The following is a 27,812-nucleotide window of genomic DNA, read 5'->3' as shown; positions in this document are numbered from 1 at the left end:
TTAAAGACGCACGGAGAGCTTTCAAACGCAAACACACTCAAAGGGACCGCCAGCAGGGGTGAATTTCATTTTCAGTGGAAAAAAAAAAGTTCATGCATTCTATGTGAGTTGGTGTGAAATCTGTTGTTAACCTCCGCATTTTTTTCATTTCTTGTTTTATCATGGATGAAGGCGTGATAATATTCTATATTCCATCCCTCAATCAACAACATTATTGACGCCGTTTCGTCGATCGAATTTCCTACGAGGGAGATTTATAAGAAGTTACCCTGAAAAGCCCTAATTTAGTGCTAATTACTGCACAGGGAAATCAGTGCTCAAAGGGATACTTCCAATTCATGAGCTCAAATTGATTGTTAGACAAACCCAGAGAGTCTTTAAGCCATGCTACAAAAATGTGGTATTTGTCTACAACAAAGCATCCAAGCATAGGACAAGTTTCCAATAACTATGATGAATTTTAGCGAATATTTAGGTTGTTTAAAAGTGGCAGCTTCAAACAGATCCCTGCAATCAGTAAAAAACAACACTGTCTTATCTTATCTGGGAAGCGTCTTAGACAATTATAATAAATGAAATTCTGAATTGGTAACGCGTTGCCACATAACAGATGAGCTCTCAATGTGGAGGGAAAACATCACTTCCAGCCGCTTGACAGCTTCATTTTTCTGCAACATTTATTTACATCACACATCAGCAGAATACAGTGTTACTCTTCACAGAAGACCGATCAAAAAACTGCCACAAACATTTGTCAGATGGTTCATCTCCGCCTGAAACCGTCCATCATTCGTCTTAAAGTCTTAACGGATGCACGCTGCTATCGTTCTTGACACGAATAAAAGAACGGGGAACGGTGTCGGTTTGTCTTTTGCTCCTTCATGTGTGGCATTAAGATTGAAATACAGTGCAAGAATGTCTGCATTGTCCACAGCACATTCACTACATATAAATACAATACTGTACAGCTCGAGAAACAAACCACTTCAAGCAGTAAAATTAGACTTTGTGATACTAAGAAATAGGCAAATAAATGATCTGGAGGGAAAGATGGATGTGCAAACGTCCTAAAATGCTCACCTGAACATTGGCATCACTTATAAAATATAGTATTTGGTCTTCAGCAGTGGCTACATGCACATTTAAATAAATTATAATGGCTTAATTCTCTTAAAGAGACATAAACTTAAAAGGTAAATATGATATCACCCTGAAGCAGCTCTCCAGTGAGAATTTACTTGTGCTTGTAGCTTGTCCTAATATAGCGCTACGTCATATACATGTTTTCATTTGCTGTACTTTAGCTCTAAAACAATTCTGTATCTATTTTCACAAAGGAATATATGGAGTATTATTGTCTCTCTAATACCTCTAATAAGGTCTTCGTAGGACGGAATGAGCTCAATCAATTTTAAAATCCAGGAGAAATAAGCAATAACTCAAATAGGCTTTCTAAAACCATTTCATCATCTCTTATACTCCCCGTAGAAAAAATGTCAATCAATACTGTATGGCAGTGGAAAATATACATAAAAGTGACAGAATAATGTGCTGCAAGACAGCTCAAAAGCCTTCAAACTGAATCCTTTGCCAGAAGCAAAGTGCAGCTTTCATCATAATGTGTGAAGCATGTCAGTATAGTTTGTGTTCATAAGGTCTGCAATCAGTTTAAAATCAGAAAATATGATGTATTCCGAGCAACAACAGCGACAGCAACAATGAGAAATTAAATCAGCAGTGCTGCTTTAACCCATAAATCAATGAAAGGCCACAAAATCAAAGCTTAAACATATTATTTTCAACATTAACGTCTACCAGCCCCTTTTATAGCAGGTAATAGACCAGATTCTTCACCAAAAAAAAAAAGAAAAAAAAAAAAGACGCTCCACTTCACGAAAAGCAAAGAAACCGAGAGACGCCTCAGCTGCAGATTGCGCGGTCCTTCTCTAGCAACAAGTGCGATAAATGATTCAGAAAGCGTTGTATGCTTCCAGTTCTCTGCAGGTTTCCAGTGTCAGACTCAGCGGTTACACCGTTACATCGAACAGTTTTTTTGTGATGCTGAGAAGATAGAAAGCCAGTGTGTTGTCCAAATCCGCTCAGCGACCACGTGTTCAGGCCCTCACGTGAACCTAAAAGAACAGGACAAGAGATGTGTTCATTGTAGTTTAAAATAATGCAGGTAAAATTGTCTATTAGCTTGGCTTGTTCATTTATATTGAAACAATGTCCCATGAATGCAAACTGACCTTTTTCCTCTTTTTTGTTGCATCATTTTTTTTTTTTTTTGCAAAAACAGTCTATCCGCTTTTGGTTTCAGAATATCTGCAAGAATTGGCTCCATTTCAGCCACATAAGCATTAGTGAGGTCTCGTTGTGATATTTCATATCATACCGGGAAAACAGCTCCTTTTGTTGCTTTTCCCTTTGTGCACTGAATGTGAATGTCGTTTAACCGTGCAGCATTAGCATTTCACCAACAGCAACGGTTTAACATTTTGAAAATATGTGACTTCTAGTTTATATTAGCTAAAAAGACTGATGCCGCTCTCACATCTGTCCATTGAATATAAGACGACAGCCACATAGCAGTTAGCTTAGCTTAGCTTAGTGGAAACACTGGGAGCAGGGGGAAGCACCTAGCATGACACTCAAAAAGAGTTACCACTTACCAGTACCTGCAAAGCGGACTAAATTTCATATTTTGTCTCATTTCATAAATCTGCACAAAAAGCAAAGTGTGAAAGCTCCGACTTGCCTGTACAGCTAGCAAATTAGATATCTTCTCCTTTGAGATTTGCATTTTTGTGCATTATCCCTGACAAATAAATCAATTAATTAAAAATCTGCCTCTTCTGTCCTTCTCAACCCACCTGCCAGGAGCAGATGAGTCCCCCCATGCAAACCAGATTCTGCTCAAGGTTTCTTTCTGTTAAAAGGGAGTTATTTCTTGCCGCTGTCGTCTTACTGCTTGCTCTCGGGGTTCAGGCAAGTGGGTTCTGTGAAGCGTCTTGAGACAATCTGAATTGTAATGGGCGCTAAGTAAATAAACTGAATTGAAGTGCTGTTTATTTGGTACTTTTTATGAAAGGAACAACAACAAAAATCCTGCAATTGTTTCAGGTTTTTTGTTGTCATTTGTTTAAAACCCTAATTTAGGTCATACTGGCTGCCTAAATGATCCAAAAACATCTGCAACAAAGTGAGTTCATTTTCTTTTCAGTGGTTTAGACGACAGAAAACAAACTGTACAATGTAAATGTGGCAGGACCGTCTACGTCAGCGGAAGGAGCTTCAGCGCCAGCAGGAACAGAATAAGAGGCTGGTTCGTCCGCGGGTTCGACATTGCCGCCGAGGGAACCGGCCGCTTCCTCTTGGAGCCGTTGCAGAGCGGAGTGTTGCAGCAGGAGATGCAGACTGAGTTCAGCCTGCCGGTGCAGAACTGCTGGTAGCCGGAGGAGGCGATGAGGCAGGCCCCAGAGGATGCACAAGACTTCCGATAATGTATCCCTGCAGGGAAGAAAGAATCGACAGACCAGAGGGATTTCTGGATTTTAAATGTGGCCAGAAGGAGAAAGCATTAGACAGTTACACGGTTTGCAAAATTTCGCATTAATCTCAAAATAGTGGTAATTCATTTTCCTTTCTGTAATTAGATTGTTTAGATTGTAACTTACAGGAATCCTGCTTTCTGCAGTGCTGCAGAATTTTATTGCACTATTTGAACTGTGGAGATATCGACTTCCTGTCTGCTCTTATTAACTGATGTTTTTCTCTGTGTTACTATATGATATGACAATTTATATGACAAAATGGTCACTTTTTATCCTACTATGCAGCCACTCAATTTATCAAATGGTGTTTCTCCATGTGTAATATATTGTTATTATTTGTTTTGTGCTTCTACGCCATGGTATTTTATCATTCATGTGGCATTCTTATTGTGTTATTTGTCATATGTTTTCTTGTGTTTGCAAATGGAATTTCCCCTTACTGGACAGAAAAAAAAAAGTTTTGATCAAATCAAATCCAGATGAAGTCAAACTTTGCCAGCACAACACTCTATTATTAGTAGGAAAAATATGTACAACTGCGCTATTTTCACTTTTGATGGACGTTGTGTGGTGTGTGTTAAGAGTACACATGCTTCTACAGACAGCACTGGTGTTGTGCTTCTCTGTGTCATTCAAACAAACCACATAATTAACGTGTTGTGCTGCTTCGCTGGTTCAATGTCTTAATCAAGGACACCGCACAAATATAATGTTGTACACACTGAACCTGACAGTGCATCTAAACATCAAGCCACCTGCTGTCTGACGTCCTTCGCAACGAGTAAGTAAAACACCAAAAGAAAAAAAAGGACACTTTTCTTCAGAATTTGAGGTCAGTGACAGAATTATCTGAATGTCTCATTTAGCTTGGTGTTGGTGGAAGACGTGTACGCTTTACAAACATCTCATCGGGGATAAAACAGAATGGTACGTTCAAGAAGACTTATAGGCAAAAACATTAGAAACTGAATTCTAATCAGCTGTAATGAGAATGCTGAGCTTGAATGATCCTATTATGGAATTTAATTAGACATAAGTAGTTTTTGTATTGCTTAACTTGAATAACTGCAGCAGAAAAAAGGAATTTTAAGGCCAAACCTTTTAAGCAAATACGTCTTTCGATGATGAAGTGATGCTGGTCAAAAGTGTCTATTAAATAAGTTTAGTGGATGTGAATTTGTACTGTGAAGACTTAATATGGAATTAAATGAAGAACTGAATCACATTAAGCAGCATCACATTTATTACTCCGCCAAGGAACAGCGGAGTTATGTGATGATTGGTGTATGTTTGTCCGTCTGTCTGTCTGTTTGTCTGTGAGCAACACTACTCAAAAACGGACAAACAGATTTGAGTGAAATTCTTCAGAAATGACACCAAGTGATTACATTTGGCAGTGATGCGGCGAATAGTCTGGATCCAACGATTTGTTAAAGATTTCTCTATCACTGCGAGATCACGGTAACCATGACTACAAGTGAACACTACGTCAGCTGCCTGCTGATGCTCACATGATTGCGATCCTGCTACAAATTGACCGCTGTAGACTTATTGGGACTTATCCATCAGAAATGATACAAGGAATCATTGATTCAATTGTGGGGGTGTTTCCTAGCCTAGCCCTGCTAGACCCATGTTCTGAAGACGCAAGGGTCTAGGCACGCTCGACAGGGAGGGAGGCGGGCTAAAAGGTTGTCTATCAAATCACTCTGCAGCAATTGGGTAGGTATACAACCAATCAGTGCAACGAATAGGCTCCTAGAGTGCCGGAAATCAGAGGATATGGTAGTTCGGTGAAACCTTATTTATACAGTCAATGGGTGAAGCTCAAGTATATTACAGACATGTTAACAGAAAGATTATTCAGAGTGGGTGCTAATGGAGCTCAACGACTGTTGTCGTTTTTGTTGTCGACTCTGGCAGAGAATTAAATCCGTTGCCGTGGGTTGTCTAGCGCGGCTAGGCTAGTTGTTTCCGGTTGTTTCTGTCAGAATTGTTGCGCCTCTGTCGTCACTTAGTTACGCCCGCCTTCTGACTCTACACTTCATGGTGATTGGTCCGGCCAGTTTTAGGAGAATCCAGCCTCGAGCCTTATGGAGGGTAACTAGACCCACCCTGGCAGAGAATTAAATTCGTTGCCGTGGGTTGTCTAGCGCGGCTAGGCTAGGTGTTTCCGAATCCCATCAATTCCCGCCACTTGCTGCATATTTAGGTCACACGATTCGTTATCCGTACGTAACGTACAGATGTGATCTCGAAAATGCTCTATTTCCTGTAACAAACAAGTAATGACAAATCCAGTGTATGTTTTCTCTTTTTCCTTGCATTGTTTCAAGTTTATCACAATGCAAGCTCAGAGGTCACACAAGCCTCTTAAAACCTCTTTCCGGGCCACTTTCAGGGAAAAAAATGTACCTAGTCTGCTTAAACTCAGAGAGGACGACATTTTTCTGCCCTCTTGATGCCCTTGTTGATTAGCAGTTTTGTCCTCTGTGATGCTGCTATCAACAACAGGAAATTTGCATACATATACTGCAGTGGAAGCAGGAAGGCTGAACAGGATGATTATAGTGACTATGTCCTGAGTTCCTGCAATCCAAAGAGACATAAAATGAATGATGGAAGTTACGGTATACTGCTTTCAATTGTAGGCTAGTTAACCAAACATGCCGCTGATTGCAGCAGATAATCACACTGATTTCTTACCTTAGCTTTGCTGTATACGACAATGAGGAGGTTTTATGGCAACACCTGCAATTATTATAGCTTACTGCACAGCTTTTAATACAGTTATAGATTTTGAGGATAAATGTGCATGTCTGTAGTTGCTGTACTTGCTTTATTTATCTATTTCCACAGATTCTCACTTAATTAATTATGTTCCTCTTCCTTGTACTCTCTGCTGGCTGTGTAGTTTTTGGTTTACAGCCTTAAAACGGGACTCCACATTCCAACATCACGAGCCAAAATCGGTTTCAGTGCAGTTTGGTGCTCTACAGCCAAAGCCATTTTATATTCCGTAAGACAGCACAAAACTAATCTCATCTCGTGTCAGTGGCAGCTGAATGAAAGTCGCTCCTCTTTGACAAATGAGTTGAATGAAGTGGTTCAGTGAGATAGGCTTGGTTGGGGTTTTGGAGCAGCACAGCACCAAGATGCCTCATATGAAAATGAGCTCGAAACAAAAGCAACGGAAGGCGATGCTTATGTAGCGCTTCAATTTTAACACGAGGATGTGCTGCATGGGCTGTGATTCTTGTTACACAGCCAGTCGGCACATCAATCAATTCTTCCCTGTCTTGTTTTGAAGCTGAGCAAAAGAACAAAATAACAGATAATGCCTGTGACACTGAAAATCACAGGAGATTTTTTTCTGCCGAGGATTAAAAGGTGTGAAGAAATGGTTGTTGGGTTTCCGTGGTGAGGAGCATTTTCAGTTTGATTTGTCATTTTGCCATCAGGAGAGACAAAAAAAATGTTGACAGGTGCAAACATCCAGACTGATTTAATGCAATGCAATTCAATTGGTAATGAGGGCTGTATAACTTGAAATTAATGTCCCATATATTGCATATATATTTTTTATTTCAACTCATTTGCAAGTGCTTACGCTGCTTACCCTCATCTGAATGGTGAAGAAAACTTTGAGGTCGTGTGCCTTCAGAGTGCTGCCTTCAACTCTGTCTCTCGTTTCCAGACGGTCACCTTCCTTCTACAGATAAATCGGAACTCAAGCTTTCTACTTGGATACTTTTGGCTGGCTCAGCCTGCGCGTTTGCATCCTCAGCCATCAATCTTGTCGAGCTCTGTTGCGGATTCCGTGAAGGAAAATGAAAACCCAGACAGCCTGTACTTCGTCCAGGGATGCAAAATCCTCAGAATTTGTCCTTTTGAAATGAATCTAGATACGAATGTCTCGGTGAATGAGACATTTAGCCTGCCTTCACAAACTAAAAATCAACAGTGAGCTTACCATCAGGTTTGACCAGCACCTCTTTCTGACACATGTCCTGTACGTTGACGGTGCAGTTGACGATGTACTCCGGCGTGGAGCAGTCATTGTGCTTCATCTCCTCGCACTGGTAACACTGGATTTGAAGGGCATTTCCTGTGTGGGGGAGCAGAAAAGAAAAAGTCATCACCACTTTCATATTAGAGCTATAGAATTGTGTAGGTATACAGACCAGTAATCAATCAATCACCGGATGAGGAAAAAAATTGTTTTTTAAGCCACAATTGTTGTGTTGCCGTAAAATCTGACAAATAATTGCCGGCATTATTAATCAATAATTAGTGCAATGATGACACTATTTATTTACAGTGCTGTTTAGTCAACTGAAACAATAGCTCTGCTACAGCAATCACTGACTATAGGAAAACTATCCTCATTATTCCCAGTATGTCTCAAACAAATGTGTTCTGGTTGGAGGTCATTAAGAAGCCCAGAAGTCTCTGTCATGGTGGCCCGCTGCAAGCTAGATCCTCACAATGTTCTCTGCTGACCGACGTTTAGCTGCCTGTAGTCTGAGTGAGGCCTCCTCAGGCCACTACAGTATGAAACAACCACCTGGTGGCACAACCAGGTACTACAGCCAACTGACAATACATTTTCTGACATGGAGGTTTTCACCATCTTTTTTAGCTTGTGGAGCCATGACTGTCCACATAATATTAGCGAACATTGGATGAAGTCGCTGGGAGAAATATTATTTAAATGCATTGCAGAGCTATTCAGTTGTCAGCATATACAGTGGACTGATTTTTAATAAATGTAATTGTACTGTACTTAAAAGAAAAATGGTGTCAGATTGCAACTCAGCATTGGCAGATGATAGATATTAAATTACTTAGACCGAGCAGAAAACGCGATTGAAACATCCCTTGCAGAAACATCTTGATGTTCTCAAAAACACAAACTTCTAAAACAATGTTATAGGACTTTCCAAAATAAAAGCAATTTGCTTCTTTCCTGATTATTTTTTTTTTTTTGAGGGAGATATGTTTTGTAGACATTCAACGGGGCGTATCTAATGAATCTACACCAATGTCAGCACCTCTTATGCTACTTCATTAACACATTATGCTTTGACAGTATAGAAACCCAACAATGACTCAGTCACCTGCAAAGCCAGCTGAGCGAAACATACAAACACGATTCCAGCAAAATGCACTAAATGTAGTGTATATACTGCACACTGTAGAGTCTAAAAAAGCATTTTAATGAAACGTAAAACTTTATTTATAACAGACAACTGTACGAAATTGACTACGGGTTGTCAGAGGAGGCTAGGTTTGTTTTCTCCACGTTGTCCTCGAATAGATCTTAAGTTTGTGTTTTCAGAGTGTACAATTGACATTGGTCACACTAGTCACACCGCACACATTTCTTGTTTTCGTCCACAGCATAGCACTGGAGGCTTTTATACATGCTGCTTTTGCGTTACGTACCAGACATGGCTGATGGCACTCCATGAAAATGCAATGTCATTCTCTCGACCTTCCGTGCAATGCCGTGACATTTCGCCCCAACCTGTGTGCTAACTTGCGAGCTCAAAGGACAGCTGCCAAGGTTCTGTGACTTTACAGAGCCCATAAAGAAGTCCTTCAGTGAATCAAATCTTCTCTGTTTTTCAGCTGCTTTTACCGGGTGTCTCATGAGAGTCAACCGAGGTGTTAAAAATTCACACAGCGAAGCGAGAATGAGCTGTAAAGGCACCGAGAGAAAAACACATCAGCCAACCTAAAGTCGCTCCCTTCAGTCCCCCTTTAACCCATGGATTTTACAGGTGATAAAAAGGCCTTTTACAACACAAACAGGCTAATGCAGAGACACCCCACGTGGAGTCTCATCCTCCCGGGGTAGTAAAAAAATGCCACTTCTTGTAAAGATAGCATTCAGTGCTTTGTGTGGCTTCTGCAAATTTCATCTCGTGCTTTTAATGCAGCCTGGATGAGCTTTTTATATTCCCTTTAAAACCTCATTGTGAGTCTGAGTGTCCATGTGCACCGGCCCAGCAGAAAGGGCAAGATATCTGCAGAAAAAGATCAACATTATAGTAGCCGTAATGGCTAAAACTGACACCGAGGTCTTGTTTAAGTGACTGTCAAAGCTGGGGAAATTGGTAATGAAATATCTATAGTTAGCTGTGCAGTAACCATGTGTGATGTAAATTATATATTTCAATGGAACCTCATTAAATCATTGATAAGGGATACATCTGTTATTGAACTTCTGAAACACTAATTTGCTCACAAGAATTTTCTTTTTTACACGTCTGAATTGTACTATATGCTACACCTGTCAGGTTTATTTAGTATTACTAAGACATTTTAATTGTAGCAGAACAACAGAGGCACTCAGTCAGAAACTCAAACGCGCCTGCCCTTTCTTTCCTGAATATCCCACTCAAGCCATCCGTCCCCTCTGACAGATATTACTGGTGTAATTATTAAAACGGCAACAATCATTAATCTCAACCCAGACAACATCAAACGCAACTGATAAAAGTCCAAACACAACATCACACCTCCAGCCTAATTCATTTCAACCCAACAAATTCCAGAAAACATCCATCCATCACCTGGAAGGAGACTCCAGAAGCTCTTATTTTGTGGCGGATTTTTTGTTTCATACTGGAGGGCAAAATCCAGCTGCAGAGCTCATCTGATCAGTTTCAGAAAATTGCTCGAAATCTGTTTCTTAGTTACACAACAGAAAATAGGCTCTGATAAAAAGAAGAAAAAAAAATCCCCACTTTGCTTTCAGGTGTGCAGAAGCAATATCTTTAAAACACAACCTCACAATTACTTTAGGCACCATGAAAAACAACAAAATAAGATCAATAAAATGTGGACACAGCTTCCCCTCCTTTTTTCATATGAGGCCAGTTATAGTCCAAAAAGAGCAAAGAAAAAGCAACGTCTGCGCCCTCTGTGCCAACACTTGATCGAGCAAGAAGAAAAATGTTCATTCAAAGTAAATACACGCACCGGAGGAACAGGAACAAATAGCTCGTGGGCAGCTGATAAACTCGGGTTTTAACATTTTAAAGGTAACCTGGGTCGATCTTGTGTCGCTACTTTCTCTGCGCGCAAAAGCAGCACCAAAAAACGCAACCTGTTTGTCCATTTCTATGCGTTCTGGTTACGTTTCCCCAAAAGTATGTGCCAGCACATGTCAGAGGATGCTCTGTTTGACACAAAAAGCGCAACCAAAGGCAATATATGACATTAAACAGCATCAGATAAAGTTGTGAACATTTTGGAGCAAATATTCTGAGATTAAAATATCTGTGCCAAGGAGACAAAACGCGTAAATCATTTTTAAATACTGGCACGAATCTGCAAAAAACACTAAGACTGGGCTCCAAACTGTGCCACGAGACTGCAGGCTCCCCAAGTTGCACCTACCTGCGTCGAGAAGGACTCCAAATAAAGTCGCAAAAAACGAGCAGACACATTCTCTCCCAGTTGACGCTCGGAGGGGAAACATTAGACCGAAAAAAAAACGTCTTCAGACGGTGGAGACACGGAGGACGACCCGACGCGGAGGAAGCCCAGACGCGGATCCGGCGTTCATCCTCTCTGGGCTGGCTGAGGTGAGAACAAGAGAAGGGAGAGGGGGAAAAAAAAAACACCCACAAAGCTCCGCAAAGTCTCCTCTCCAGCGTGACTGGAGACAAATCCGGAGCGCAGAAATCATAAAGCGCACCACGTGACTGCAGGTTGACATTTTCATATCTCATGCGCTTTTCTGTCAAGTTTTGAAACATGGCGACTCGCTTCTTACGCACAGATATTGCACTTTATGATAGCAATGATGATTTTGTTAAATCAGTTTCCTATTTTAGGACTCCAGTGAGTTTGTGTTTAATATTAAAGTTCGCTTTACTGCTGTCACCAAAAACATCATTTAGACTATTTTTGTTGCAGTTTGTGATACTTTTTATTTCCTAAAAAAATCACTATAATACTTCTCTAAGTAGTTTATTGTATTCTATTCTTATTTCTTACTATTAAAGTGGCATTTTTGTCACTGTGACGATGCGCACTGCAGTGATAGTCACTTTCCTGATATTTTTTATGACATGCAATTAACTTTTCCCATCCAAACCGTGCAACTGCATCAAAACCTTGGTTTACGTTTCTCCTGAACATAAAATAGTCAACTTCTATCACAATCTCTTCACGTGTGTGTGTAATCAATAGAACAAATTATGGGGAGGCGGACAGAAAGAGAGAAACCATCCAGGCGTGCGTTTAACTAATTGCGTTTATTTATAAGCGCGTAATTACCCATCAAGGGACTTAATGGTTATAAATCCCTCTGCAGTGAGCGCAGGGAGCTGTCACCGGCTCTGGGCTTCAGCTCCAGCCGGAAAAACTGCGTGTGCGGGGAGGTGATCACAAAAGATTTGGGGGTTTTCCCCAAAAAAAGCGCACGGATTGTAAATGAATGCATCACCCGCTGACGCACGCATGCGCACGAAACCAATAAAGAACACACACCCTGCAGCTCGGTTCGAAATAGGAAATAGTTTCTCATATTTATTTAGGAAATAGTTACATAAAATATAGCATTAAAGTCTAGTGTAACAGACAAAATTGCACAGAGTAATAATAATAATAACAATAATAATAATTACCAAAGTAACACTGCTGGTAACCGTTTCTCTTTACAAAGGAACCAGGAACATTTAAGGAAAGAGGTGAAGCATGACAATCACACTACAGTCTGACAGTACAAAATGTGGGTATAAATACTGGACATCTAGAAAAATACACAAGTCCTCTTCAGACTCTCTTCATACAATATTAACAGTTTCATAGAAAAATTGAAACACACAGTCGGCTGTGTTGATTAGCACCAGCTGGTCAAATTCCAGATAGAAATTTGGCATAACTCCACCTAAAGTTCAAATATGTCTTTAAAATAAAGTGATAAAATATTTTTGCATTAGCTCTTATTGATCAAAATAAAGTTTACTTTTTCAAAACAAGAACCCCAAAAGAATTCCATAAGAAAAGATACATGCCAGTAGACGTAAAACCTTAGTTGAATGATTGGCAAACAATTTACATCCTTGTTTTTTTTCCGTCTTTTTTTATTTTCTTATTTGCATATATCAATCAGCAATGCCCATTCTGATATTAACTTATTTTTATATACAACATAATATACAGCTATGAAAGGAAAAGTGAGGTTTGGAGAGTTCCGGTATGCTACGCTACATGAGACTAGACTGTTTGGATTCTGCAACAGGAACTCAAAAAAAAAAAAAGAAGCAAAAGAGTTTTTTTGTATTGGTCAACCCTTTTACAATCTACATTAGTCCAGTATGTTCCCTGAGCTACCAACAATGACACTGGATGCGTTCAAGACAAACGATTGGTGATTTGTTGTACCATTCGGACACGGAAAAATCATTATTAGAGGAAACACAGTATGCCTTTTTTCAGTTGTCGCCATAACATCAAAATGTGTAGCTGAGTTTGTTTTGTTTTTTTTAGCTGATTGGCTGCAGAACTGCTCAAAATAACACAGAAAAAAACCTCATTAAACAGAAATTAACAACTTGCTGTGATTTTTTTTTTAAAAAAAGAAGTAAACCGGGTTTTGTTATCGTATTATAGGTTATGATTCTTCATGGGGGCAGTTTTTGGGCAACGCGCATCATATTTAGCAGCAATACATAAAAACACCTTAGGTTGAAATCCTAGCAAACAGGGAAGCAATCAAAGCAACACATCTGTATGCTAACGTTGCCCCATTAGCATTGCCCCTCTGTTTATTGAACATCTGTTCACTTTACACTCCTTACAAGCTTTGTACAGTATTTGTTACAGTGCAATGATAAGAAGTACCCCAGCATGGGTGGGGTAAATACAAATTGCAATGATACAGTATTGCTGTCCGGTCCACCACACCCAGAGTCGAGCTATTACACAGTCCAGGTTCGGTGTTTTGGGGGTTGAGGTTTCATCCTCGTGCATCCTGCAGCTCTGCTAAGTGCTTCGTGTTGTACACACGGAGGACAGGGCTCCTCGTGTTGTGGCAGGGCCGAAGTCAAGACTCAATAGTCAAATCAGGGTGTTTTCCAGAATTAATTCAATATTGAGCTTAAGCCAAAGGCGGCTGAGGCCCAAACTAAGTCTTGTTCAAGGCCAATAACAGAACAGACAAGAAACAAAATATATTTTACTTGCAAAATGCTAAAACTAACACTTAGGAGGGGTCTTAAGGGCTGACAGGGAGGCAAATCTTCCTGAAAATCCACTGCATGGGGCAGAGGTAGCCTTCAACATCCAACCCATCAATGTGTGAAATAAAAAAACAAAACGATGAAACAGGAGAGAAAAAGTGGCCAAGAACACAAGTCCAAGATGATGGAGAAGTGGTTTCAACTCTGCCATTACAGCGCTGCCTTCTTACACGTCGTTGGAGCCCTGACTGGTGCAGGAGGAGAAGCTGTCGTACAGCGAATCGCTAAGGGAGCCCACGGGATCCGCCCCAGGCCTGCCCGTGAAACTGGAGGAGGGCGGCTCGTCAGCTTTGCAGCAGCTCTCCCCGCTCTTCGCCTCTTCGGCGTGGCGGCCGCCGCATGCGTCCGGATACAAGCTGCTGGAGCTGCTGTGATTCAGCTTGTTTAGGGACTCCAAGGAGAGAGAGCCCGGCTGGTTTGCACTGACGGGAATCTTCTCCATGGGAATCTCCTTCTGCAGACAGAGAAGGAGCAACAGAACATGTTAATTTATAGTGAACCAGTATGAGTCGCAGCATCTTTACTTTGTAGTAAATGTAAGCTGCAGTGTAAACATCTGTCATGGTGGTGTAACTCCACACTCACTTCCAACAGGAAGCACAGAGGTAAATCTCACATCGCAATATGTAACTCATTGCAGTGTTGTTCTGCAAAGCAATAAGACTGACGCCTCTTGAGAGCATGGCAGTGATCTATATTGAGATTTTTATCACGCTCAAAGAGCAAATGCATGTCTTGGGTGTTGGCAAGGCCGCATCTCTGAGCATCTGGGCTCCACCACTGTCCCTGTTATATTAACTGTGTTGTGTGAGGCTTTATTTCTTTTATGCACCCTGCGACAGTCTGCTTTATAGATTAGCATAGGAATATGTTACTTCGGGGAAATGTTTCGTCAAGCTGCTATCTGTTAACACCGTCTCAATTAGCAGGAGTAGTTCCGTCTTAATGATTAGACGTGCTTTGAGTCGTGAAGCGCCAGAAAGTGTTAGTGTTATCATGGGTCTTATCACTGAACCGGATCGTGTCATCCAAACTAGCCTATTGGTCTTACACGCCTTCAGGCGACTCAGCAAGCGATTAGACTCAACAGCAAAAGTGCAAAAGCCTGCAATAGCCAGCTCACATCCATTGTGACGTTATGCCACGCAACTAGCGAGTCAAACACTGCCCACAGAGGGAAATAAAACAACACATAAACCTAAAAATAGTCAGTTGTTTATGATGAGCCAACCATGAGTGGTCTCCTTATGCGTGTCTCAAAAGGCACTTTAACAAGCTTGTTACAGTACCACACAGCATCCAAACCCCTCCTCAGAGGTTGTAAACAAAATTCTCCGGCTTTTTTCCCCCCCATCAACAAGCCCAGGAGCGCAGCAGCTATCTTCCCAGGTATTCTGTTTTGCAAGGGTAAATACACAGAGGAATCGCTGCAGGGGTGACGCAACCTCGAGGGACGCTCCAAACCTGGACCATTTAGCATTTAGCTGAGAGATGTACCTCCCCTTAGAAGTGAACCAAGCACACACAAACATGACCGCATTAGCGCATTAGCTCAAAGAGCTGTGAAAGTGCTAAAAACTTTCCCATGTTGGTAATAGAACGTGCAGCCGTTCTTGGATCTTGCCAAGTTTCTGAGGTCACCAAACTTGTAATCTTTGGATCACAAGTTTGCATTTGTGCTAATGTGTGAGAAAACAAAATGGAGTGTTCAGAAGGAGGATTGGGGTCACTTAGAAATGCCGCTATTTTTGAAAGAAAAGCAGTTTTTTCAATGAAGATAACATGAAATTAATAAAATACAGTCTAGACATCATCATCTAGCTGGAAATGGCTGATTTTTAATGGAATATCTCCATAGGGGTACAGAGGAACACTTCCATCAATTTCCTCACTCCTGTGTTCTAATGCAACATTGTGTTAGCTAACGGTGTTGAAAGGCTAATTGATGATTAGAAAACCCTTGTGCAATTGTGTTAGCACATGAATTAAAGTGTGAGCTTTCATGGAAAACATGAAATTGTCTGGGTGACCCCAAACTTTCGAATGATCGTGTACAAGCATACAACCAGTATTTGTTGCGCTGTAAAAGACGCTTCACCTCATGGCGTTTCTTCTCCTAATTTGAAGACATTACCTGCATGCTATCTCAATGAAATCAAGTTGCACAGCTTGCATTTGTCATCACATTTGTCTTACTTATCTGCAGCCGTTACAGAATGAAAATATATTTGCTGGCAAGGCTACCGCTGGCCTTGCACTCACATCGTTTAAACAGCTCAGATTAAAAAGCCGATGCGGTTGCATTAGAGTTAATGTTGGCTTTTATTTTCACACTGACATCACCCGTTTCATCAAATTTGTGGTATCATCATCAGAAAGAGCCAATTCTATTTCATTGTTGCCCGTTAGGATGGTTAGGGCCTTGCTCCAGGGATACAAACACTGGACAAGCTAACAGGAGTTGCAATTTTCTGCGTTTTTACATTGTGTTTTCTCCACAAGCAACATGAGGTTTTTGCAGGAGTGGAAAACAATAGTGCGAATTGTTCTTGCTCCTGAAGTCTTGTTGGCTTCCTCTCCCACCGGCTAGTTAATTGCATTCACCTGCCAGACCCAGGTGTTAGCTATTCAGTGATCTGGGGAGGCTGGGATGAAACCAGCAGGACACTGAGCCCAGAGGGGCCGAGAATGAGGCCTACTTGTGCTGTGCAGTAAAGGCAAGACAGCTGGAGGATTTCCAGTGAAGGAAAAATATTGCACCCCTTACTTTGACTGCAATGTGTCAGAAACGCATACAATTTTGGTTCATTGATGGGACAAATAATAGCCGAGTCACACCATCAAAGTACCTCATACTTTGATGGTGTATTTCACTGCAGAATCAATCACAACATCTTAACAGCCAACCCTTTAATGTGCACTGACCTTTCTAGCAGCCAAATTCACTATAAATTTGTAAAGAGACCAGAATCAAAAGAACTGGGAAAGGAAAAAAAATACCCAAGGGTGACATCTGACTCACATCTGACATGAAACACTGAGAAGCTTTTTGCAGGTGCAGAGGTTGAGCCCTAATGAAGCGCAGGCGCTGAATGCTGATTAGACTCAAACACATTGATGTTCATGGCATCACTACTTTTGTGTCAGATTATTGTCAGCTATAAAAATTATACGGCCTGGGGAAAGGAAAAAAAGAACGCACGACATGTTGGGAATTGGTGATTAGCGGCAGAGCAGCGCGACAGTGAAGAACAGTCTTCAGGTCCTGACTCCCTTCTTGTTTGGAGACAGGAGCAGAGAAAGGGGAATGGTTGTGCTATCGCTGATTGGATTTGATTTTGGAGGAACACAATTACCAGCAGATCGAACCTTGCCGGTGCAGGTCTCTGTACCACCTGCGGGTGCAGCCAAAATGATAGCTGCTCACATAACCGAGACTGCAGGCAGACGTCTCAGCGAGAGACTTGAAAACATGAGGGGCCAAATCGGCAATTGGTTCTGCATCACATGTCGGTAATGGGATGTCTAAACCTGAATTCAGTTGACCCGAAAGCTTAGTGAAAGGTCCTTTTATTGTGACTTCAGCAGGACATATTTTCTCTTTTCCCCCGCTGGTAGGCATTTCTCTCCCTTTGCCTTGATGCTTTTCACTTGCAGATGGTAAAATATTTGATTAAATATTTAAAGTTTTAAGTCTTTCTCTGTTCATTCATTAAACTCGTCTCTATGTCATAAAATTACATATTTAAAGGTTTTATCCACAGAAATAGTCCTGCAGTTAAATGACATTTTAATGACAAATCATAACGGAAAAAAAACACAAAAGTTGAAAGAGAAAAACTGGAATCAACATGGACAACGTGAATTTTAGCCATCAGACTTTTGGCTGCAGCTTACTCCCTAAATGCACAGTTGAGGTGCAGAATGTTTTACTTTTCAGAGAATTTGGTGCAAGCAGTTAATTTCTGGCCAACTTTTAATGAGACAGAGTAAAAAGTAATTTTCATGAATATGATTTTAAGCTGAGATTTGCTTAATTTTCCTAATGGAACAGCACATCACAGATGAGTAGTTTAAAGTGAGACATTCAACAAGTTTAAAAGTTCTTAGAGCATCGGATCCTGATAAACGGTGTAATTTAATGGATTTCTTTAAAAGATAATCTATGTTTCAAACTTGTCGGTGGGTTGTGGGGTTAAAACGGTTTAAACGGCTCGGATATAACTTCACACACCATTGCTCTCTAGAATGTGCACATCTATGAAGATAGCTCGAGCACACCAGCTCACTTATGACTTGCTTAAATACTGTGGGACTGCTCAGTGGCAAGCCGGAATAATTCAATCTTAAATGTTCAAATTGCAAACAAATTTCAAAAATGGACACAGAAAGCTTCACGTGGCAAGGATTGGGTCTTTCGATTTGTTTAGTATGAAGAAGTGTGAATCCACGCTTTTAAGGCCGTCATCGGTACATTTTCAAGGTGGAAAAACCTTTCTCACTGGAAAAAATTATGTGGACAGATTAACTGGATTCACTGGAGGGGTGTCTAGGATTTCATATATTTCAAATACTTTTACTGCGTCAAGGAGGCGGCACTTCAGTGGAGTTACGGGACGATTGGCGTTGGTTTGTCTGTCAGCAACATTACTCAAAAACAAACGAATTGGGATGGAATTTTCAGGGAAGGTCAGAAATGACAAGTGATTAGATTTTAGCAGTGATGCAGCTTCTAGTCTGGATCCATGGATTTGATAACGATTTCTGTCGTAAGATAGCAGCACGGCATCACTGTAACTATGACAACAAGTGAACACTACATCAGCTGCCTGCTGACGATCACATGATTGTGATTCTACTACAAATCGACTGCTGCGGACTTGTCTGTTGGAAATGATAAAAGGAACAATTTATTCAATTGTGGGGGTGTTTGAGTCCCATCAATTCCAGTTGGCTACATATTCTATGTTGGCGCCATTTTGGCCACAAATTGTTTTCAAGATTTTAGCCGTCGAAAATGATACAACAGCTGAGCAGTCTCGGTGGAGTACTGCATTCTCTGAGTGCTTTTCTTGTTTAATTGTGCGGACCAAATCCATTCATTTATGTCCAGTAGTTACGGAGTTTGTTTTTTGTAGATTTTACCGGTGGCACTAGATGAAGAATGTGCACCTAAAATTTATAAAACATGATATAAGACTGAAATCAGTGTAGTTTTACATTACCAGGAAGCGCCTCACTGATTGATATTTTTATTCAACTTGTCCTACTGGCACTGCTTCACATTAAAAGCGATCAAATGGCAAAACACACACTGGCTTCAGTTGTGAAGTCGCAACATGAAACATACAAAACAAGAGTCATTATCCGTCTTTGATTGGTTGCACTGCAAACCAATACATCAGTTGCTTTTCTGGCATATTTCACACAATAGCTGTGTCACGCTAAACCACATGTCCTGTTACCATAGTAACTACAGGTGGTGCCCCATCAGACTGAAATCTTACGGATAATAATGTTTGTTATGCATTTAAAAGAAAAATATGAGCCCACTTTTGGTATTGAATGAGATTATTAAAGGGACTAAAATAAAAAAAAATATTAAGGACTGGAGTGGAGCTTAACAGAAACAAGATAGAGAAACTGAGGCATGACAAAGCAGGCTGGCTGGTCATGCATCTGGAAATTTGTGTGTCATTAAAAAGAAACAACTAAAAGAGCTTTATATAATCTGGAAAATCATAGACTGGACTGTTGAATGGTTCATTGAAACTGTTCATGACAATTTTCCATCAATTTAAACAGTGTTTTCAATGTCTTCTATGCCCAGCAGAATCTAATTGTGTCTGCTGGAGGCATTAAAAAAAAATCTTATGTTTGGTCACTATCAAGTTTAGAGGAAGAAGCAATTAGAAGATAGAACTTTGCCATAAACCTGTACAATCTCCAAGATTCCTAGACATACCATTTGCAGCAGGTCCATGATATCATTTCGGCCGGTTCTCAACTAGTTACAATGTGGACAGCAGTAGAAAAACAAGTTTATTTGTTTTTGTTTTTGTCTCAGACTATGCGTCATTCTTGCTGTCATCACTACGAATAATTTGATCTCAGGCCAATGTGGGGAAGTGAGATGGCAGTTTCTCACTTTCTATTTCAGGGTCTCTTCCCTCTGACTCTTGTATCATGCTGGTTAGCAATGCTATCAGCCTGACAGCAACAGAAGGGAAGTTCATATTCCTGCTGTTGATATTTATTTGTACACTGACATAGTTTTGGCTATCCAGCAGCCACATATCATATTACATATAAACTGAAATGTTCCTTTTCCCTCACCATGTAATCATTGCTCAAGGTAACAAGCTGCTCCACACTTGACGAGATGCTGTGCATGCTGATTTTTTTGCACACGAGTTTTGGACCCGGGCCACACAAATCCCAGGAATCTCCCTAACTTCACTGATGCTGCACCTTGGCACGAGTTCTAATGTTGTTTTCCTGCAGCAATATCTTTCTCCATCATGTAGACAAAGGATGGAATAGAGGAGGAGGGGGGGAAAAAAAGTAGTGAGTAAGCAGGGCAGAAATGAAAAACGAGAAAAGTTTGTTTGGGAAAGGAATTTAAAGGGAAAAAAGACAAATGGAAGGATGGAGGAAACCTGTTTAGAGCGAACGGGCGGTGGGGGAAACGAGAAGAAAGACAAAGAGAGTTGTATAGGAGAGAGAAATGGAGAGAGGCAAAACTGAAAGGAAGACAAGAAAAGACACATGGGAGAAAGAGAGACTCGGTGGAAGGGGAGGATAGAAAGAGAAGGGGGCGGGGGCCGCCGTTAGCAAGGCTGTCAGGTGCTGTCAGGATGATGAATGGGAGGCCAGCACGGGCTGTGAGGGCTCTGATGGGAGCCGCTGAGCTTTACATCACTCTCCTGAGTGTTTGTGAAAGGTTATTAAAGGCGCTTAAATCACCGGGCTCTGACACAGGCCCGCGACCAGCCACCAAACTTCCCCAAACTAAAGCCAATGACAGCGTCTCCTGAGTCAAAACCGCAACAATGGGAAAGTGCCCGCACAGGTATGAACATGCATAGCGAGGGGCGAGGAAGCGATGACACCCAGACAGATTGTCTTTTTCCAAAGCATAATGTAGGGTAAATGGGTTCAACTTCAGTCATCCATCATTAGGGTTGGTTCACAGCTTAGTAATAAGGTTACTGTCAAAATTAATATCAGCTTTGACATAGCAGGACAGTGATATTTCAATGCAGAAACGTTGATCCCAATTGTAGTTTGTTTGCACAATCTAAACAAACATTTCTGATGATTTGAACAGCATCTTCAAAGCCTCTATGTCTTACATGTTGAACAGTCTACTCAAGAAAGATTTCCACTGGAAACAGATAAAAATAGTGTTGCATTACTCACTGATGTTTTCATTTATTTTAAGAAAATTGATTTTAAAAAAAACAAAAACATTCATACAGTGTGCAACATAGCTGCAACATATCCCCATGGTGGGCTGCACAGTGATCTGGCGGTTATCACTTTCGCCTTGCAGCTAGAAGATCCCCGGTTCTCGCCCCGGCCTTCCCGGGATCTTTCGACACGGAGTTTGCGTGTTCTCCCTGTGCATGCGTGGGTTTTCTCCAGAGTACCCACAGTACTCCTCCCGTACTTTTGTGTAGTTTAATTAACAAAGGATTAGGGTTTGAAAAACACGTAGACCATTTAGCTTCTTTTCTAAATGGTCCGAGTGTAACAATCAGAACCATCAATTTCAAAGGGAGGGACTCACATGCACAAACATGCACATGAGGCTGGCCCGGCTGCAGAAACACAGAACAGAGTAGCTTGGGAGTGTGCAACATTACTCCACTTTTCCGAGCAGACATCTACACTACCGTGCAAAAGTTTGGCGTCACTTAGAAATGTCATTATTTTTCAATGAAGAGCAGTTCAATAAAAAACAGTTGTATGATTCCAGGTTGCTTTGGGAGTTGAACTCTTGACCTCACAGTTTTGACGCAGCCCCCGTCAGTACTATAGACTACCCCCCCTTCAGAAATGTAGCCTACCGCATCCAATTAAATGAGAGGCAGGTTTGAGAACAAGACAAACAGCTTTGCTTGATGTATTTTGTCTCTTGCATGTCAGCTAATGGAGCCGTGCTTGCAGCTTGGTTGCACAGCACCGCATCGAAACTTCCCATCCGATGCCGTCTCTCCGCCGGGACTCGGATCAAAATCAAGAAATCTCTCTTTCAAGCGAGTCTCGCTCACAGTTCAAGTGCAATCACTGAACTTTGCTTTGTTAAATGGAGACTCAGCCCCGTACAATCATGTAATACTTGACTGAAATTTTGCTTCAGGAAAAAGTGACCCTGGAGCTTCGAGGAATTCAGTATTGCTCGAGTGTTGGACTTGAGCAGTCGTGTTTACTTGCTGAATCACCCTCTCGTCACTACATTACCCGACCGCCAAATATCAAACCAAATTTGTCATGATAGCATGAAGGCATTTCTGCGCATTCAGCGTGGCTCAAATAGCGGCGGCCTTCACAAAACAATATTTAATCATGCAAACGATAAGCACATGTCACCTTTCACCTTGAAGTTCTGGATAATTATTCCAAATTGTGGGTGGAAATACATCATACATAATTTAGATCTTAAATTCCAAGATGAAATCAGAGGTCAACTCACAACATAAATATAGTCTTTTTTACCCACCTCTCACACAATTGTTTTTACAGTGATGTTGAGTCAGACTGTGTTTTTCTCAGAATATGGATTTTTATGTCAGGATTGGTGTTGGGGCAGAGGCAGTGTAAGAGAGGGGAGTTTGGCTGTCCCATAGAGCCGGTCCATGCACGCTGGAGGCCATTTCATGGTCTCTGATCCTCATTTGTCATTCAGGAGCGTTAAATACTCGTAGGCAAATACCCGCTGACACAAGAGGACGAAGCGATCGAAAGCAATTAGGCGGCTTTTTCTATGAAAATCTGCAAACAATTGCAGCGGTGGAAAACTGTGGAGCTTAGTGAATTTGTCCAAGCCTCAGGAACTATTTCAGAGGCAAAGTTGACATTGCAACTCAACAGGAGTCACCCGGACCACCTGAAAAGTCCCTTTGCCAAAGTCTGAAACATATAGGAATGGCAACAATTCATGTCTCTGCAGGAAAAGAAAAATTATGCATCTTCTATCCTGTGAAGAGTTTTTTTTGAGGGCAAGTGCTATTTTTCTGCCTCTTGACACTCTTCTCATGCACTGTAAAGCTGCATACATCTACACCTAGGAGCTGGCTTTTTATTACTTTAAAGGGCCTCCATTGGGCTGCATTAAATGAGGAAATTGATTTATTCTGGAACAATCAACACAGGGCATAGTGCATTATCTCCTTCAGGTGGTATATTGAGGCATACCAATCAATGCCTTGTTACATACAAAAGAGCCCCTAAAAAAAAACGTATTGCGACTCCAACTTTACATCTCGCAGCTTATCTTCCACAGAGTAAATACAGTTTGTAAAGTAACAGCCCAAGATTGTAGAACACCCAATAAAATGCTTGATAGGAATCAGCAGCACGCCTGTAAAGCAGCCCTTAATGAGCAAAACTGATTAGCTGTGAACAACGAGCACTTAATACTCACACTGAGCCTTTCTCCTGCTTTGCCGTCGAGGGATGACTCTTTGTGTAACAAGTTGTACTGGGAAATCCTCCTGCTGTCCTTCTCCAAGTGTGTGAACATATCGTGTTGGTAGTAGTCCATGATTGACAAGGATTTCTCCACACTTCTTCTCTTGAGGGTCTCTTCATTCTGCTCGACTGTAGGCAGAGGGATTTGTTTAGGCCAAAAAAATATATAGAAAGAAATGAAACAGTGTGCTTTGACTTGGAGAAGACTAGATTTGGAAAGAATAATCCAAAGGACACATTCCTACCACTTCTTTAAATGCATAGTTGCAAGATAGAAATTCCGCTTTACCGATTGAGATTAACATTTAGGTTGCAAACATTTTGATGGATTAAAAATGTGTCATTTAAGCTCAATGTTTCAAGTTAGTACATCGAAAACTAAATAGTTTTAGAAGTATCTGAATGAAATTGGCTTTGAAACTAAATTTTAAAGTCTCCTATCCTATCTTGGCATGCCTGGACACGCATTGAAAATTGATAAATACACTTGATTAAAAGGGAAAAGCAAATTCTGCTCACTTAGTGTAATGCCTCGGGTTGAACATAATTTAATTAGAAGTTGTCATAACTCAAAAAGACTGATGCATTTTTGTTGTTGTTGTTGAACTTAAGCATTATTTATAGAGTGTAGTTCCACTGTCTACAAAATGAACGACTAAGGGAGTTTCATATATCACTTTTTGACTAAAATGATCAACCAGACCTGAGTCACTTTTCTTAGTTCTGCTGATCAGGGTCCTCTGCGGCGAGCCCAAAGTGCTTCCGGATCCCTCGTGTTCAGTCTCGGTGTCGCTGCTGCTGCCCGAGTACGTGCACACTCGCAACGCTCTTTCCTATTCACAGGCAAAGAGGCAGAGTCATTTTAAAAGCCAAGACAAGAAGACAAGTCCTATTATCCAGCCTGTGGTGTGGAGAATAGAGAATGAAGAATGCCACAAGAAAACCATTAAAAATCTAAAATCTCGAGCTTTGTTCAAAATTCAATGGGACAGTGCTTCTCTGCCTTCTTGTTGTTAGCAGAGTAACTTAAAAGAAAGGAAGAAAAAAAACTTGAAAGAACAACCTTACTTTTGGAAAGCAGAGCTACAGTTTTTCAGACTTCAGTTATTTGGAAGTCGATGCAGACATGTTGCAAATGTAGTGATCCATTTGAATATGAGACCTTAAATTGTGCAAACGCTGGGATGGTTCATCTTAATGTTTTGATTTCTTTTAACTTTCTAAGTCCCTTGAATATGTTAGTTTTTCATGACTTACACCCGGCATATCGTGGTCCTTTGTTTTCATCTTCTCCTTGTCCTCAGTGGAACCTGAGATGTTGCTGTGTGGGGTGCAAAGACTCAACCTCTTTGTAATGATTGCATCTAAAAGCCAAAAGACATAAAAAAAGAGAAGGGAGTCAGGAGGTGTGCAGTAAATTAACAGAAAGACCTTGTGAAAGACCACATGACCACCTCATGTAAAGTACAAATTCAAGGGAAACATCCTTGACCCCTACAGTGAAGGATCTGGTGGCTCTGGTATGCTGTGAAGGGCACTTTGCTGGCCCATTTGTCCTCTCAGAGGTAAAGATCTTTGCAAATCAATTCAATGAAATGTTTCTATCCAGATGGAGTGACTGGATAGAGTGGCTGGTTCAGGATTACATTGACCCCATCCATATGCTGTGGCCTTTACAGTCAATCCAGTTGAACACCTATAGAAGATTTTGCAACACTATATCAGGCAACACTCTCCACTACCCTCATCAACACGATAAGAGAAAATCGTTTGGAAGCATGGTGTTCTACTCCTTCAGTCCTAAACACTAGAACTGAGGATGTTCTGGTGTCACATGGTTAATTTTCCCTTCAGTTAGTCTGTAAAACAGGCAATGGGAAGAGGAAATTTTCTTTCAATGTTTCCTTCATCCAGCAGACTAACGAAACACAGGATGCATCTCGCACGTCCATTCAACCAAAACCCATCTAGCCAGCCACACATCCATTTTTCTGCATGCATGAATGAAGCCGCACAATATCAGTCCTATCAGACATTAATGGTGTCCACCCTGTGATTGTTCTATGCGTGACTCCCGGCAGCCCACGTATAACAGCTCTCAGCTGTCGCGCGACGGCGTCCTGCCTTATTTTCATTCTACCTACTGCTGTCTCGGATGGGCGCCAGCTTAATTGTCTCCCATTCAGAAATCTCTCATTTGAAAGAGATTCAGGTGCATTACAATAACAGGCTTCTGTCTCCGTCTGCAAAATCTGCCGCCAGATTATTAAAGCACTTTCACCTTCCTCCTGTCACCTATTAGGAAGCAAACAATGTGACAGACACTACTTCTTTTCAGACATCCTTTAGTTTTTTTGATTCCGCATAATGATTATAGAAAGGACAGTTGGGTAAAACACATGATAGAGATGCAGAGCATACTTTCAGGCTCTCCTAATCAACTTGTTCCACGGGGGAGGCTCAACAGGAGCATTCGCACCGACAGTTGTGACTCAAATTGCTGCCTCTGCAGTGCCACCGCAGCACTGAGGTGAAATAGATGCAGCCTAATGTCCTGTAAGCATAAATCTCCAGGTGCGATCACTCATCCCTGTGTGTTATTGTAGCTTTAATCAGCCAACTCATTGCATCCTACCCACCACCATTCTGTTGTGCATCACGGCTGACGCCGAGGCAGAAGGTGCTTTATGATCTATGGCTGTGTTGACAATGCTTATCTAATTGCATTTGTTAGTTTTCCTCAGGGCCTGGGAGCGTACGGGCTTGTACAATCTCAGCTGAGTATCAGATGTCAAGCTTGATGCATTAGCCTCGGAATTAGCTGAACAAACAAGGCTCTTCTTTTAATCAGAGTTTAATAAACCAAACAACTTCGTCTTGTCTGCTTGTCTGGAGCACTTGGGCGCTCAGGATTAAAATGTGTTAACATAAAGTACATTCCATATTTCACTTACTGCCGAAAGGTAAACGAGCTGTCTAAGACTTTTAAGGCTTGGCTTTTTGCCGTATAGCATGGTAATAGTCATTTGTTTTCTTCTTTGGCCTTGATCGACAATACCAATTAGAAACAAAAGCTTTTCCCCCCCTTCTTCCTCAATGCAGGGCCACAACCGGCTAAAAATGATGATCTTTAAGGTAGCTTAGAAGAAAGCGGACGATACAAATCTTGAATGAATGTTCGGATATACGGTCACTTCACAAAGCCAAGAATCCATTTTCTGAGACATAAACCCCTGGTGATCTCTGAAGAACATTTTACAACTATAAGAGCCATCTCAGGAGCATGATGTGGCCGTTTGCTTTAGCTTATGCAGCTGTGTGGTTTGTGAATGTGATATGTGAATACACAAGCGTGGGCTACTAGAGCCATTGCAGAGCGTTTGCTTTTAATCTTGAATCATCACTCTATACTCACTAGAGCTGCAATGATTGACTGAATAATAAAAAATATTCAACTGTTAATTCAATCGCCAGCTATTTTAATAATTGATTCATCATTTTAAGTAATCTTTTTTCACACAAAAAGTCTATGTTCACTGATTTCAGATTGTTCAATTAGAATATTTTCTATTTCCTTTAATCCACTACCATAATGAGCAGAATATATTTGGGTTGTGGACAAAAACCATTTGAGGACGTCATAATTGGCTTTTGGAAACATTGACATTTTTCACAGTTTACTTGTACTGTATAAACTCCTGCTAATTTGGTCTGATAATGGAAAACATGTGTTTAGCGGTTACTGAAATGTAAAAACATTCCACGATCAGCACAAACAACGGAAACTGGCCTTTTGCAGCAGTGGAAGCTTTATTTATCTCTGAGCTCATATGAAGTCAACATTGTCTACCACAGATTATATATACACACGTGGACAAAATTGTTGGTACCCCTCAGTTAAAGAAGGAAAAACCCGCAATTCTCACTGAAATCACTTGAAACTCACAAAAGTAACAATAAATAAAAATTTATTGAAAATTAAATAATCAAAAACAGCCATCACTTTTGAATTGTTGATTAACATAATTATTTAAAAAAACAAACTAATGAAACAGGCCTGGACAAAAATGATGGTACCTCTATAAAAGATTGAAAACTATTTGACCAGAGTGACATGATTAACTCAGGTGTGTCATTTAATTGACATCACAGGTGTTTCCAAACTCATAATCAGTCAGTCTGCCTATTTAAAGGGAGACAAGTAGTCACCCTGCTGTTTGGTGAAAAGGTGTGTACCACACTGAACATGGACAACAGAAAGCGAAGGAGAGAATTGTCCCAGGACATCCGAAAAAAAATT

General features: G+C 40.9%; 2 protein-coding genes across 6 annotated transcripts in view; both read right to left on the bottom strand.

Annotated features, from left to right (window-relative positions):
- Positions 1-659: 659 nt before the first annotated feature.
- LOC110971924 (ly6/PLAUR domain-containing protein 1-like) lies at positions 660-11,267 on the bottom strand. Its single transcript, XM_022222334.2, has 4 exons — positions 10,965-11,267; positions 7,528-7,662; positions 3,253-3,510; positions 660-2,132 (listed from the first exon to the last, which is right to left on the bottom strand). The coding sequence occupies exons 1-3, from the start codon at positions 11,044-11,046 to the stop codon at positions 3,275-3,277; spliced, it is 453 nt and encodes a 150-aa protein (XP_022078026.2). The 5' UTR covers positions 11,047-11,267; the 3' UTR covers positions 660-2,132; positions 3,253-3,274.
- An 803-nt stretch (positions 11,268-12,070) lies between these two features.
- The window catches only part of LOC110969955 (nck-associated protein 5), a 154,727-nt gene continuing 138,985 nt past the window's right edge, over positions 12,071-27,812 (bottom strand). For all 5 annotated transcript variants that reach the window (XM_051941879.1, XM_051941878.1, XM_051941880.1 and 2 more), the window contains 4 exons: positions 24,770-24,876; positions 24,216-24,345; positions 23,466-23,641; positions 12,071-14,270 (listed from right to left, as the gene is read on the bottom strand). In XM_051941879.1, coding sequence (XP_051797839.1) covers positions 13,983-14,270; positions 23,466-23,641; positions 24,216-24,345; positions 24,770-24,876 — 701 coding nt within the window. In that variant the 3' untranslated portion in view covers positions 12,071-13,982. The remainder of the gene's footprint in view (positions 14,271-23,465; positions 23,642-24,215; positions 24,346-24,769; positions 24,877-27,812) is intronic.

The sequence above is a fragment of the Acanthochromis polyacanthus genome, chromosome 22, assembly GCF_021347895.1.
Source record: "Acanthochromis polyacanthus isolate Apoly-LR-REF ecotype Palm Island chromosome 22, KAUST_Apoly_ChrSc, whole genome shotgun sequence".
Taxonomy (NCBI): domain Eukaryota; kingdom Metazoa; phylum Chordata; class Actinopteri; family Pomacentridae; genus Acanthochromis; species Acanthochromis polyacanthus.
This window is presented reverse-complemented; position numbering and strand designations above follow the sequence as displayed.

Coding starts and splice junctions, on each gene's coding strand:
- LOC110971924 (XM_022222334.2), bottom strand. CDS start 11,046: ATGTTTCCCCTCCGAGCGTCAACTGGGAGAGAATGTGTCTGCTCGTTT. Junction 7,663..10,964: donor TGGAGTCCTTCTCGACGCAG/GTAGGTGCAACT, acceptor TCCCCCACACAG/GAAATGCCCTTCAAATCCAG. Junction 3,511..7,527: donor GGTGCTGGTCAAACCTGATG/GTAAGCTCACTG, acceptor TCTTCCCTGCAG/GGATACATTATCGGAAGTCT.